This window comes from Bos grunniens, chromosome 16 (genome assembly GCF_055505025.1).
Source record: "Bos grunniens cultivar Pamir isolate PY7600 chromosome 16, Bosgru_T2T1.0, whole genome shotgun sequence".
In the NCBI taxonomy this organism is placed as follows: Eukaryota; Metazoa; Chordata; class Mammalia; order Artiodactyla; family Bovidae; genus Bos; species Bos grunniens.
The window spans coordinates 68,966,567-68,981,751 of record NC_141180.1 but is presented as its reverse complement, the minus strand read 5'-3'; the positions used below and the strand labels follow the sequence as shown (position 1 = coordinate 68,981,751).

Genomic DNA, 15,185 nt, shown 5'->3' with positions numbered 1-15,185 from the left:
TACCTTCAGTATTATTTCTTAAAAAAATATATTGACTGTTTTAGAAGTGAATCTTGTTTGGGGTGAGAATGAATATTAGAATTTGCTTTACCTTTCGATATTCCCTCAGAGCGATAGCAGGATGGACACTTCCAGCAAAGGTCTCGTTATCAGTGAATACAATGAAGACATCAGCAGCTGTATTTGTCTTTTGAGCCCAGATCATTGGAAGAGAGCAATCAGTTCCACCTGCTGGGATCTAACTCAGAATAAAAACGTGGTCTTAAATGCTCTCATTTCCATACTGAGATGTCCAAAATAATTAAATACTTAAAAATACTATTTTACACGTTATCATCTTGTTTAGCGCCAATGTATATGCTTTCAGAAAGCTTGTAAAGTATATTTTTTACTTTGTGCTCGTAAGAAAAACTGAGATGTAATTTGTTCTCATATATTAATATCAGGTATGACATCAATACAAAGTTATTATAAAATACATGTTAAGTAAACTACATGAAATAGTTTCTTACCTGACTCATAGCCAGTAAAACTTGTTGTAAGGTCATATCTGTAGTCACTGGACATGGTACCATTTCATCTGAAAAAGCAACTATAGAAGAATCTTTCTCTGTTCGTGTGACAACCTGAAAAATTCAATAGTAGGAATTTTCACTACAGGGGAAACAAATACAGTCTTTTAAAGTTCATCTTTAAAAGAAAATATGATGATTTATTTCTGAACTTACTGTGTGTGAAAACTATACAGTAACAGTATAGCTTTCAAAGCACTTTCACAAACTCTTACAAAGAAACTAGTTTTAACAACAATCCTTTAAAGCAAATAGAGTATATGTTATTCTTCTTATTTTATTAAATAGGCAATAAACCCACAGAAGAGAAGCTAAGAAGCTCGCTGATGGTTACTCACTACTGAATCAGGCTAGAACCGAAGTCTCCTATCTGTTATTATTAGTCCTTGATCTTTTAACATCTATATTCGTTAATAATTTCTTTAAGCATTATCTATTTCTTTAAAAATATGAGTAACATTTAATATGTTTTTGTAAAATTAAAAGTTCTACTCTGATTTTTCTTTAGACATGCTTTTTCAATATACCTACAATATCGTATATACCTAAGTATTAAAGTATACATAAGTATGTTTTTGTTGTTGTTCAGTCGCTAAGTTGTATCTGACTCTTTGTAACCCCATGGATTGTAGCCTGACAGGCTCCTCTGTCCATGGGATTTCCCAGGAAAGAATACTGGAATATATAAGTATACTCAAATACATATACAATGACTTAAAGCTTTGCTTAAAACAAGTGAAAATATAATTTTTGATCATATCCAACTTTTTGGTTTTGCACCAGGTAAATATTTTCAGTATGGCAAAATCCTAAATTGCCTTAGGAGTTCTCACCATGCACATTGCTGCAGCTACTGTGCTTGCGTTGAGTACACTACCCAAAACTCTTTGGTCCATAGAACCACTGACATCAATTGCCAGTAAGAAACGCTTTCCAGTTGGCTCAACTGTCTAAAGAGAACACAAAACAATCATTAAAAGCAATCACAGAAACTGTAAATAAATTAAATTTCTAACATACCATATTTACTTAATTTTCATTCAAAGACTAAGATAAAAGGCTTGATTTTTGATTTACCAATCGACAAATATATAGAAATGCTTAGCTTTAACCAGCGGTAAAACAATGAAAATAAGATGGCCTATTTAATAACTTTAGTAGCTAGTAAAGAAGTTACAGTCTTCCTTTTTTTTTTTTAACTTTTCCTCATGAAGTAAACTGGGAATTTCTAGCAAGGAATTTTTTTTGTAGTAAAATATAAACAACATAAAATTTACTTTCTAATAATTTTTAAGTATATAATTCGGTAGCATTAAATACATTCACAATGTATTTTATATATATATATATATGTATGTATCGGAGAAGGCAATGGCACCCCACTCCAGTACTCTGGCCTGGAAAATCCCATGGACAGAGGAGCCTGGTAGGCTACAGTCCATGGGGTCGCTGAGTCAGACATGACTGAGCGACTTCCCTTTCACTTTTCACTTTCTTGCATTGGAGAAGGAAATGGCAACCCACTCCAGTGTTCTTGCCTGGAGAATCCCAGGCACCGGGGAGCCTACTGGGCTGCCGTCTATGGGGTCGCACAGAGTCGGACACGACTGAAGCAACTTAGCAGCAGCAGCAGCAGCATATGTATGTATGTATGTATGTATATAACCACCATTACTAATTCCAGAACTTTTCATCCCAACAGAAACCCTGTACCCACTGACAATAACTCCTCATTTTTACCCACCTCTAGCCCTAAGAAACTTCTGTTTTACTTTCTACATCTATGAATTTGTGTATTCTGGAAACCTCATGAGTGGAACCACAGGATACTTATCCTTTTCTGTCTGGCTTGTTTTCACCTAGCATAATGTTTTCAAGGTTCATCCCTGCTGTAGCATCTTTCAAGTTCTACTACTTTGTAAGGCTGAATACTCCATTATATGCATATATCATATTTCACTTGTCCATTCATCTGATGAATACTCAGATTGTTCCCACCTTTTGGCTGCTGTGAATAAACCTTCTATCAACATCTGGGTATGAGTACCTATATGAGTTCCAGTTTTCAATTCTTTTGGGTATATACATAGGAGGTGGTATTTTTGGATGGCCAGAGCCATCCAACTAGGTGTGAAGTGGCATTTCACTGTGGTTTTGATTTGCATTTGCCTGATGACTAATGTTGAGCATCTCTGCATGTGCTTAACTGGCCATTTGTTTACCTTCCTTGGAGAAATGTCTGTTCAAGTACTCTGCTCATGTCTTGAATTGGGTTGTTTGTATTTTGAGTTGTAGGAGTTTTATATATATACACACACACACATATGTATATAAATATATATATATATACCCCTGTAAAATAGATGATCTGCAAATATTTTCTCCTTCTCTGCAGATCTTTTCACTCACAGTGTCCTTTGATGCACAAAAGGTTTGAGTTTTGATGAAGTCAAAATTTATCTACTTTTCTTTTCCTTTTGTTGTCTGTGCTTTTGATATCACATCTAAGAAGCTACTGCCAAACCCAGGGTCATGAGCTTTTATAATACGTCTTCTTCTAACAGCTGTGTAGTTTTAAGTCTTATCTACAGGTCACTTTGAGTTAATTTTTGTATGTGGTGTAAAGTAATGGTCCAGCTTCACTTTTTTGCATGTGGATATCCAAGCTCCCCAGCACCATTTGTTAAAGACTATGTCTTCTCTCCATTGAATTGTCTTGACACTCTAGTCAAAAATCAATTGACCATACATGTGCGAGTTTTGCTCTGCCCTGTTGGTGTACATGTCGTGTTTATGCCAGTACTACACTGTTTTGATTACTGTAGCTTTGTAGTAACTTTTGAAATCCTAAATTTGGAAGTGTGGGTCTTCCAACTTTTTTTTTTCAACATTAGGTTTCCCAATTTGGGTTCCTTTGAGAGTCCATATAAATTTTAGGATGGGGATTTCTGTTTCTGCTAAACATGCCACAGGGATCACACAGAATCTGTAGATTGCTTTGGGTACACCAGCATCTTAACGTTATGAAGTCTTCCAAACTAGGAACACCGGATGTCTTCTCATTTATTTATTTCTTCTTAAATTTCTTTCAGTAGTGTTTTGCAGTTTTCAGTAACTCAGTCTTACACCCCATAGTTAAATTTACTCCAAAGTTTCTCATTATTTTTGATGCTGTTGTAAATGGAATGTTTTCTTAATTTTGTTTTTGGACTGTTCATTGCTAGTGTATAGAAATACTACTGATTTTTTCCTGCTGAATTTATATCCTGCAACTCTGCTGAATCCATTTGCTAGATCTAATATTATTTTGTGGAATTTTTAAAAAAAATTCTTTTTGGTCATGCCACGTGGCATGTGGGATCTTAGTTCTCCGATCAGGGATAGAACCTGTGCCCCCTGCAGTGGAAGGGTGGAGTCCTAACTACTAGACTCCAGGGAAATCCTATTTTGTGAATTCTTTATGGTCTTCTCCATGTAAGATCTAATCATCTGAGAACATGATAGTTTTTCTCCCTTTCCAACCTGGACTGAGATTTTCCTGGTGGTTCAGCGGTTAAGATTACACTTATACTGCAGGGGGCATGGGTTCAATCCCTGGTTGAGGAACTAAGATCCTGCATGCTGCAGGAGTGGACAAAACAATTTTTATAATAAAAAATTTTTAAATGAAAATGAAAACAACCTGGATACATTTTAATATTTCTTCTCCTTTCGTAACTGCTAGAACTTCCAGTAAATGTAAATCAAAGTGGGAAAAGTGGGCATCCTGGTCTTGTTTCTGATCTTAAGGGAAATGATTTAAATCTTTTACCCCTGAGTATGATGACAGCTGTGGGTTTTTTACACATGACCTTTATCACACTAAGGAAGCTCACTTCCATTCCTGGTTTACTGAGAGTTGTTTTTTTTTTTAAATCAGAAAGGGTACAAGATTTTGTCAAATGCTTTTTCTGCATCAATTGAGATATCATGTGTTATCTTTTAACATGATGTTATATTACATTGATTTTTCTTATATTGTATGATCCTTGTATGTTGAGGGTGACTCTCACTTGTATACTCTCTTTAGTATGCTGCTGAATTTGGTTGCTAATACTTTGTTCAAGAGCAAGACTTTTTTAAAACCAAAAAGTTTTAACTTATGGCTCTGATATAGAATTTCCATTTGTAAAAAAGATTATTCCCTATCAAGACAGAGGACATCTACTACTGATTAATGAGGAAAACAGGACAGAAGATCAAGTCCCTAGACTCCACAGGAATGCAAATTTTTAAATTTAGTAATTTAAAACATCAAAATTTAATGGTTGATGTCTGGTTGTTGTCCAAAGGTAGAGACAAATACTTTATTCATAAGCTTATGAATATAATCATAATTATATATTCATTTTCACATGAACAGATGAATACCTAATCAAAAATGGTTAAACTACTAATATCATCTTTAAAATGTGTTTCTAAATCCTAATTGGGTTTTTGTTTTCAAACAAAACTCAAACCATTACCTTAAATGTTTTATAAAAAGCGGCATCCAGAGCTTGCAGAATTTCTTCATCGGGGCGCCACTTCAGTTTTCCTCTGAGCCCATGACCTGTCTTATAAGTTTCTAACGCAATTAAAACATGAAATGGATGTATACGAGCCTAGAACATGACAGAGACAGAAAGCGAATGTCAAATTCAAGTGAAAAACAGTAATCATGTCTCTTAGATTTTTGTTATTGTTATTTGTTATTTATAGCTAATAAATTATTTTGTTATTTATAGCTAATAAATTATTTTGTTATTTGTTATTTATAGCTAACAAATCTATTTCATAAAGAGAAAAATGAGGACATATTAAACTTAGATTTCAGAGTCAATGCAATGTCGTATGATAAAAGTCTCAAAACACCTAAAAAATTCCCTGACTCCATTTCCAAAATTTAAGAGCCAGTTGTTTCAATTAGTAGTAGTTAGCAAAGGTAACCAGAGAAGGCAATGGCACCCCACTCCAGTACTCTTGCCTGGAAAATCCCATGGATGGAGGAGCCTGGTAGGCTGTAGTCCATGGTGTCGCTAAAAGTCGGACACGACTGAGCGACTTCACTTTCACTTTTCACTTTCTTGCATTGGAGAAGGAAATGGCAACCCACTCCAGTGTTCTTGCCTGGAGAATCCCAGGGACGGGGGAGCCTGGTGGACTGCCGTCCATGGGGTCGCACAGAGTCGGACATGACTGAAGCGACTTAGCATAGCATAGCATAGCACTGCAAAGGTAACACTTACCTTTTTTAACAGTTTTTCATTACACAGCTTTTCACATACTAAAGACACTTCTGAATTTCCTGGTTCAAGCACTGAATTAGCGGTCATCTTTCCCAGATTCCTTAGTAATGCTGTGAGAGGCATTTCTTGTAACAAAGCCTTCCATACCTATTGCAATAAGATAGGTAGAAATAAAAGGAATTAAGGGGAAATGAATACATGTAACACAGACATATCAATTAATAATAGTCTTTAAGGCTTTCTTTTGGGGGTTTGGACCACTTTCTAAATAAAAATTTGTGTGGGTTGGTCAAAGGCTCATGGAACAAAGTAACCTGCTCTTTATTAGAGTAATAAAGTTAAGTACATTATATTTTGTGAAGGAACTGTATATAAGAATTTTATTTATTTAATTAGTGAGGTAAACTAACCAATACATTTTCTGGAATGGAACTAATACTTAAAAATTGCCAACTACAGCTGGGCATTGTGCCCAGGTGTTTTAAATAAATGTTAATTTTAAGATATATTTAAAGTTTTTAGGGAATTCCCTGGCGGTCAAGGGGTTAGCACTTGGCACTTTCACTGACAGGGGCCTAGGTTCAATTCCTGGTCCCCTGGTCAAGGAACTAAGATCCTACAAACCATGCAGTATGGCAAAAAAATTTTTAAGTATTAATATATGTTAAAAGCATTAGCAAAATTTATCCTTTTACTACACAGCCTAAGTTCCTCATGTTTACTCATATGCTGGAATGTATTATAACTTTCTTACCTCTTTAGACTTTAAGTGATTTGTTAGGAGATGTTCCCTAACCAGTCTGTGCTCTTCTATCAGATGAATGACTTCCAGTTCATCTTTTGTGCGCTTCACTTTCTCTACAGCCTCGAGATACTTTAATAGTTTTTCAGCCTCCACAGAAAGTGCTTTTTCTTTATACATTTCATGGACCTCTTTCCAGCCCTTTGTAATATATTTGGTGACAATAGCAAGTCCTTCAACAAAAGAAAGAATTAAAACGGCATGTAGGATTAGCAGGTAAAAAACTGGACATGTTACTGAGAACACCTTATGTGAATGACACATCTAGATACAAAGGAGTTTAAACCAGGATGCTACTTCCCATAATATGACAAACGCACTTAAGGAAATGGAGTCAACTAATTTTTGCCTATCCCATGAGGCTCTGGAGGTAAAACTCTAACCTAATGTGTTTTGAAGTCTAATGACTCCAAAGTCATTTTATTTCAGAGCTTTTTTTTGGGAAGCAATAGCAATGGAACCTTTAGTACACAGTAACTATCTCAGGTCCACATTCTCAATTCACAAATGTATAGATCTACCTCAGTTAATCTCATATTCACTTGCCCCTTTACCTGCTAAATAAACATGCATTTGTAAATTACAGAGATAAGTGAAGTGGACAGGCAGGTAGGTACCTTGTAATTTTTAATAGCTGAGAAAGTATTACAGGCCTAAATAATGTGTCCATTTCTTCTATAATTCCTTTAATAGTTGAAAAAGCTTTGGGTTGGGGGGGGTGAGGAAATCTGGATTCTAGCCTATATGCATGTGTGATTATCTAAGGCCTTAGTTTCCACTTCTGTAAAACAGTGGGGGGACATAACTATCAAATTTCAAGGTCTATGGGGGGAAGGTAGGTAAAATAAATAAAAGAGGTCATTGATATAATAGTGGTCATGACTGGAGAATTAAACAATATACCTGACAGATATTTTAGTGAAATAATTGGAAAAAAAAAATTTGGCTTGGTGCTGCTACAGGAATGTATTTTCAATATAAGGTACAATATGGATTTTTAAGTAACACTGGCAAATAATTCATTTTTCCCCCTTAAAATATAGTTCAGGCCAACTAAAATACACCTCTAAGGCAGACTGAGCCTATGTGCTATTTCTGAACTCTAAATAATCTGACTAAAAGTTAATACTCACACACAGGAACTTCTAAAGAGTTGTGACTCTGCTGTCTTACACATCTTAATGTGAAATCTGGAATTCCTGACAGTCCAGTCGTTGGGACTATGTGCTTTCACTGCAGGGGGTATGGATTCAATTCCTCATGGGGGAACCAAGATCCCACAAGCTACATGGTACCCAAATAAATAAATATAACAAGGATGTAATTTCTAATAAAAAGTCAAAATATACATGTGTTTATGTATATAAATATTTACAGTAATTTATTGCTTAAATTTCATTTGAAAAAGTTCATTTGTAGTTTTAGAAAAAAGTGGTGAAACAGGAACTACTGAGGAGATTTCATGTATGAAGACATCACCACACAAGACGTGTAGGAAGGAGGAGAAGCAACCAACACTGCCCTTTACTTGTGTCAGAAACTGTGTCTAAGTATTCTGATATACACTACCACTGTTAGTCACAATAATTTCAAGGGCTATTCCCTTTCTACCTTTTTTTAATAGATGAAGATACAGAAACTCGGACAGGTTCAGTTACTTGGTTTATGGACACACAGTAATAAGTAGAACTGAAATCTGAACTCCTCTGAGGGGCTGTCATTTCAAGTTTCACCTCTGCTGTAAGAAAAAATGTCAACTTTGCACATGTTCATTTTGTGAGTGTTCACATTCAAAATTAATCCTGTGCAAAAGTTTTTCTTATTTCCCTTCTAAGGACTAAAGAGTCATTGTAGATCCAAATAACTTCTCAAAAGTCTCTTCTCATAGACACAGAAAAACTGCCCCAAGTTACCATGACCTCTGGATGACTGCTTGAAGACAGTCTGTTAAGTTCAGAACTACTTCAGGTAGCCTTTAGGTTCCATGGAATGTATGTCCAAGGACGTGCTTAGTTGCTCAGTTGTGTCCGACTCGACTGTAGGCCACCAGGCTCCTCTGTCCATGGGATTTTCCAGGCTAGAATACTGGAGTGGGTTGCCATTCCCTACTCCAGGGCATCTTCCTGACCCAGGGATTGAACCTGCATCTCCTGCACTGGCTGGTGGATTCTTTACCACTAAGCCACATAGGAAGCCCCAAGATTTAGAATATCAACCTGCAAATCTGTCATTTGATTCTTAATCATTAATGTGTAGGTGTTTAATTCCAGGTTGGCATTAAACATATGAATTAGTCAATCAGTGTCTTGAGACTGAAAGACTATTTCTAGAAAATATTACACAATTGTCTGATGACAAATACAAATTTGCCATTTACTGGATATCTGTACCTCACCTGTCGCCATGAAGATCTCATACTTACCTTCACTGGAAGGTTTAAGATGTGACAATCTTAACAGATCTTTGTGAGACCAGCCGTTTCTTTGTTTGTATTTTGTAACTGCCAGGGCGAGGGCCATGCCACCCTTTTCATTATACCAGTCTGCTACAGCTTTCCGGAGGGCACGACCCCACATGCCACACTTCATGCTTTCCTTCAGATCTTTCTTAAACTGGATAAAAGTAAACAGGTGTGTAGGGATGCGACAAACTTCAGGAACAGCTTTGAAGGCGGCTTGTTTGGTGCTTATGTCAGAACACTGGGAGCAAATGGCGAGGGCAAAGAGCGTGGGTTCCTGCTTTGCGGTTCTGCCTTCTTGACTAAAGGATTTTATTTCCTGTATCACTTCACATCCTCTACCATCTTCAATCAATCTGATTAAAGCTTCGGCATTCTCAAGGCCCAGCTTCTGTTCTTTGATATAGTAAGTCCCACCTTCAGAACCAAAACATAAGAACCGGTGTAGCCGATTCATATCAGTGACTTGCCACACATATCCGCCTTCGGAATTAGCTATCTGCTTCTCATTCAGTGGCTGCATTTGGTTTACAGATTCCTCCATTTTTCTGTCTTTAGGAAGCCTATCAAAAAGCAAAATGTTATTACAAGAAAATAATAGAATTCTGTATCATGGAAACTACAATTTAACAGAAAAACTTGTAATCACCTTTAAAAATCCAGATGCATTAACAGAATTATCTTGGAATTTTTTTGAAAAATACAAATGCCCAAAGTGAAAGTCGCTCAGTTGTGTCCGACTCTTTGAGACCCAATGGGCTATACAATCCATGGAATTCTCCAGGCCAGAATACTGGAGTGAGTAGCCTATCCCTTCTCCAGGGGATCTTCCCGACCCAGAATCGAAGCGGGGTCTCCTGCATTGCAGGCGGATTCTTTACCAACCGAGCTATGAGGGAAGCCCCACTATCACTATTTTCCCCAGGAAAAAAACCCAAAATTTACAGCTAGATAGAAATGATAAGATTATAAAAAGGAAAACCGTTTATTAATCTAGGCTTATTGAAATCTGCCATGAAATATTTTAATTTAAAAATATTGTTTAAGTAAGTTATGGTATGACGATCAGAAGTGACAGTCAAGAAGTTGCATTTTTGATGTAGTTTGCTGCTGCAGAGTGTGAGCAGGCAGCTAGGGTGGAGTCCAGAGGAGCAGAGGGAGAGGAGAAGGGGTGGGGGCGGGGCAGTAATGGTCTCTGACACAGTGACTGCAGACAAGCTCTTCTTGTGTACCCAACATCTGTTCCTCCCTCCTCTTTTCTAACTATTATCCTCTTTCTGGTAGTAATATCCTTCAGGGGACATTCCCCAGCCCCAAGGGATGAATCTGGATTGCTCTAAACAGTGGTTCTCATAGTCTATGGGCATCAGAATTACTCGAAGTGCTAGTTTAAACATAAAATGATGGGTCCCATTCGCCCCATCCCCTCCTAGTTTCTTTCACAATTCAGAATGTCTGGCTGAGGCCTGAGTTTTGGTACCAGTTATGAGTCCCCAGGTGATGTTCTCAATCCTCTTGCCATGTGACTGGTACAGGTATTGGGCAAGTATCACAGCTCCTGCCAGTGAGACACAATAAATCTGCTGGTAATACTTCGGAGGTCTCCTTCCCTCTTAAAAAGGGGCCTGGACTCTTAAAAAGGCATGTTCTCTAAAAGAAACAAAAGAGCTATATATAGAAAACTATAAAACACTGATGAAAGAAATCAAAGATGACACAAATAGATGGAGAAATATACCATGTTCATGGATCGGAAGAATCAATACAGTGAAAATGAGTATACCCAAGGCAATCTATAGATTCATTGCGATCCTTATCAAGCTACCAATGGTATTTTTCAGAGAACTAGAACAAATATTTCACTATTTGTATGGAAACACCAAAAAAACCTCAAATAGCCAAAGCAATCTTAAGAAAGAAGAATGGAACTGGAGGAATCAACATGCCTGACTTCAGACTATACTACAAAGCTACAGTCATCAAGATAGTATGGTACTGGCACAAAGACAGAAATATAGATCAATGGAACAGAATAGAAAGCCCAAAGATGAATCCACACAACTACAGATGCCTTATCTTCGACAAAGGAGGCAAGAATATACAATGGAGAAAAGACAATCTCTTTAACAAGTGGTGCTGGGAAAACTGGTCAACCACCTGTAAAAGAAAGAAACTACAAAATGTTCTAATACCAAACACAAAAATTAACTCAAAATGGATTAAAGATCTAAATGTAAGACCAGAAACTATAAACTCCTAGAGGAAAACATAGACAAAACACTCTCTGACATAAACCACAGCAAGTCCTCTATGACCCACCTCCCAGAGTAATGGAAATAAAAGCAAAAATAAACAAATGGGACCTAATTAAACTTAAAAGCTTTTGCACAACAAAGAAAACTATAAGTCAGCCTTCAGATGGGAGAAAATAATGCCAAATGAAGCAACTGACAAAAAATTAATCTCTAAAATATACAAGTAGCTCATGCAGCTCAATACCAGGAAAATAAACAACCCAATCAAAAAATGGGCCAAAGAACTAAACAGACATTTCTCCAAAGAAGACATACAGATGGCTCACACACACATGAAAAGATGCTAAACATCACTCATTATCAGAGAAATGCATATCAAAACCACAATGAGGTACCATCTCATGCCAGTCAGAATGGTTGCTATCAAAGTCTACAAATAATAAATGCTGGAGAGGGTGTGGAGAAAAGGAAACCTTCTTACACTGTTGGTGGGAATGCAAACTAGTGCAGCCACTATGGAGAACAGTGTAGAGATTCCTTTAAAAACTGGAACAGAACTGCCATACGACCCAGCAATCCCACTGCTAGGCATATACACTGAGGAAACCAGAATTGAAAGAGACACGTGTGCCCCAATGTTCATCATAGCACTGTTTACAATAACCAGGACATGGAAGCAACCTAGATGTCCATCAGCAGACGAATGGATAAGAAAACTGTGGTACACACACACAATGGAATATTCAGTTCAGTTTAGGTGCTCAGTCGTGTCCGACTCTGCAACTCCATGAATCGCAGCACGCCAGGCCTCCCTGTCCATCACCAACTCCCGGAGTTCACTCAAACTCACGTCCATCGAGTCAGTGATGCCATCCAGCCATCTCATCCTCTGTCATCCCCTTCTCCTCCTGCCCCCAATCCCTCCCAGCATCAAAGTCTTTTCCAATGAGTCAGCTCTTCTCATGAGGTGGCCAAAGTACTGGAGTTTCAGCTTTAGCATCATTCCTTTCAAAGAACACCTAGGGCTAATCTCCTTTAGAATGGACTGGTTGGATCTCCTTGCAGTCCAAGGGACTCTCAAGAGTCTTCTCCAACACCACAGTTCAAAAGCATCAATTCTTTGGCGCTCAGCCTTCTTCACAGTCCAACTCTCACATCCATACATGACCACAGGAAAAACCATAGCCTTGACTAGATGGACCTTTGTTGGCAAAGTAATGTCTCTGCTTTTGAATATGCTATCTAGGTTGGACATAACTTTCCTTCCAATGAGTAAGCTCAGCTATTAAAAAGCGCATTTGAGTCAGTTCTAATGAGGTGGATGAAACTGGAGCCTATTATACAGAATGAAGTAAGTCAGAAAGAAAAACACCAACACGATATATTAATGCATATATGTGGAATTTAGAAAGACAGCAATGATGACCCTATGTGCAAGACAGCAAAAGAGACACAGATATAAAGAACAGACTTTTGGATTCTGTGGGAGAAGCCAAGGGTGGGATGATTTGAGACAATAGCATTGAAACATGTATATTACCATATGTGAAACAGACGACCAGTCCAAGCTCGATGCATGAAACAGGGCACTCAAAGCCGGTGCACTGCGACAACCCAGAGGGATGGGATGAGAAGGGAGGTGGGACACATGTACTCCTGTGACTGATTCATGTCAATGTATGGCAAAACCCACAATATTGTAAAGTAAATACAAGTAAATCCAATTAAAATAAATTAATAAAAAAAGGAAAATAAAAAAGGCATGCTCTTTCTGCTTTGAGATACTCATTTGCAGCACATGATGCCTGAAGTGGTGTCCGCTATCTTGAATCATGGGGGAGCCAGTTTAAGATGACATACAAATAAGGATGGCAGAGCCAGAAAAGATTTAAAAAAAAAAAAAAAGAGCCTAGGCCATTGATACTATCAAGTTACCTGGAACTTAGAAATGTATTAATATATCATAGTGTGTTAGTGTTAGCTGCTTAGTTGTGTCTGACTCTTTGCAACCCCATGGACCATAGCCCACCAGGCTCCTCTATTCATGGGATTTTTCCAGGCAAGAATACTGGAGTGGGTTCCCATTTCCTTCTCCAGGGGATCTTCCCAACCCAGGAATCAAACCTAGGTCTCCTGCATTGCAGGCAGATTCTTTACTCTCTGAGCCACCGGGGAAGCCTAATGTATCTTTCCTGTTTAAATTGTTGATAGGTTTTCTGTTACCTGTAGCTGAGAGCATTCTGATTAACATCCTGATCAACAGTGCTCATTTAGTTTGTGTCATCTGTAACTACCCACTTTTTCCTCCTTCCATTATCTCTAAAGCCACTAGAACTGACTGACTGGCAGCAGTATCACTTTTTATCCTCCTAATAGAGTAACCACAATCATCCACTGCTTTCCACTGCTGTTCTCTCTACAAGTGTTTACTCTCAGGTCTCCTGCCTGCACCACTACAGTGCACTGGGCTTCTCCCCATGGCCAACACCACAGTGACACAGCCAACAAAATCCTCAACCAGCATTTACTACATACTATGTGTAAGGCATGAAGGAAATTTCTGTTCCATTAAAAATAAGATTTTCAAAACTTTTCCTGCTCTCAGGGAAATCAGTCTGTATGATGTGGTAGAAATTTATTTATACCTCAATTTATATACAATTATGCACAACTTTATATCCAATTGATAAAGCACTTGTAATCAAGTGCTTTAATAGAAAAGTGAATAAACAGAGGAGGATAAACTAATGCTGTCTCAATAATCCAAGAAGGCTGAAAAACTGGTATATAAAGTTTGGGGAATGCATTCCAGTAAGGGGTATCTGTAATCTTGCTCTGTCTTTAAAGTTTAGAAAAGGAAGTAAGAATACTGCAAAGCAATGTTGACAAGTAAGGCAGTAAAATAAAGCAAAAGAAAAAAAATTTTGAAGATGATAAAAGCTTGAGCATGTTTATATACTGTAGGGAAGGCTAAAGATAGAATCCTGGTGAATATCAACAATTAAAAGCTAAGGACAAAAGGGTCCTTTGAAGGAGAAATAGGAGAGGCCCACAGACTTTAAATCAAGAGGAAGTGATTATCATAGATCATAACAGAGAATTTCACGGAGTGAATGGCTGGTAATGTCAAACACTTGGTAATCAAGTAAATAAGGCTGAAATTGGCAACAGGAATGCTGAAGAGAGGCAATCGCAGCAAGAAACAGCTGGATTCCAGTGTGGTGAAGAGGGCACACAGCAAGGAAGAGCCTTCACGGGTAAATGCTCTTTTATAGAAGGAAAGTTATAAAGGCAAGAGAAAAGCAAAGGTGGGACATAGAGGAAAAATCTTTTCACCTTTTCAGATGAGAGGACAGGAGGCTGAGGTTGGAAGTTTAATTTGGACAGTTGAAGGCAGTGGAGGAAGGGTGTTTAGTGAGGCAATGAGATCCCTGAAAGCTGCTCAGAGCATCCACGTGGAGACTGGCCTTGACAGCAAAAGAGCTATCCCTTTCCCTAAGGGTGATGGGGACGGGTAAGGGCCCCTCTGAGGGAGAAAGAGAAACAAGGAAATGACTGCGTTCCCAGTGGGGAAGTAAGTCTGGTGACTAGGACTGGGTCTCAGAGCGGGGAACACACAGTGCTTGGGAGAAGGTAGGTAAGGAGTAAGTGGGAGAAAGCCTCACGTTCTGAATATAACTAAGGGGGACAGAGATTTGGATTGTGTGGAAATAGCAGTGTCAGTATTTCAATACGGCTCTGATACAAAGAAGATCAGCTCTGGGATTTCTTTGGAAGGACTGATGCTGAAGCTGAAACTCCAGTACATTGGCCACCTCATGCAAAGAGTTG

General features: G+C 38.0%; 2 protein-coding genes across 9 annotated transcripts in view; one reads left to right on the top strand and one right to left on the bottom strand.

Moving 5' to 3' along the window:
* GLRX2 (glutaredoxin 2) overlaps window positions 1–2,604 on the top strand; it is a 30,194-nt gene extending 27,590 nt beyond the window's left edge. For 4 of the 7 annotated variants that reach the window (XR_015143692.1, XM_086345373.1, XM_086345369.1 and 1 more), the window contains one exon: window positions 861–2,604. The gene's annotated coding sequence lies outside the window, so the exon portion shown is untranslated. Of the gene's footprint in view, window positions 1–109; window positions 322–860 lie in introns of those variants that run through there. The other 3 variants (XR_015143691.1, XM_086345372.1, XM_086345368.1) reach the window with 1 other exon arrangement.
* The window catches only part of RO60 (Ro60, Y RNA binding protein), a 32,042-nt gene that overhangs the window by 8,203 nt on the left and 8,654 nt on the right, over window positions 1–15,185 (bottom strand). For both annotated transcript variants that reach the window (XM_086345357.1, XM_086345358.1), the window contains exons 2-8: window positions 9,064–9,662; window positions 6,594–6,814; window positions 5,840–5,986; window positions 5,078–5,215; window positions 1,406–1,522; window positions 513–626; window positions 92–238 (exon numbers count right to left, since the gene is read on the bottom strand). In XM_086345357.1, coding sequence (XP_086201483.1) covers window positions 92–238; window positions 513–626; window positions 1,406–1,522; window positions 5,078–5,215; window positions 5,840–5,986; window positions 6,594–6,814; window positions 9,064–9,662 — 1,483 coding nt within the window. The remainder of the gene's footprint in view (window positions 1–91; window positions 239–512; window positions 627–1,405; window positions 1,523–5,077; window positions 5,216–5,839; window positions 5,987–6,593; window positions 6,815–9,063; window positions 9,663–15,185) is intronic.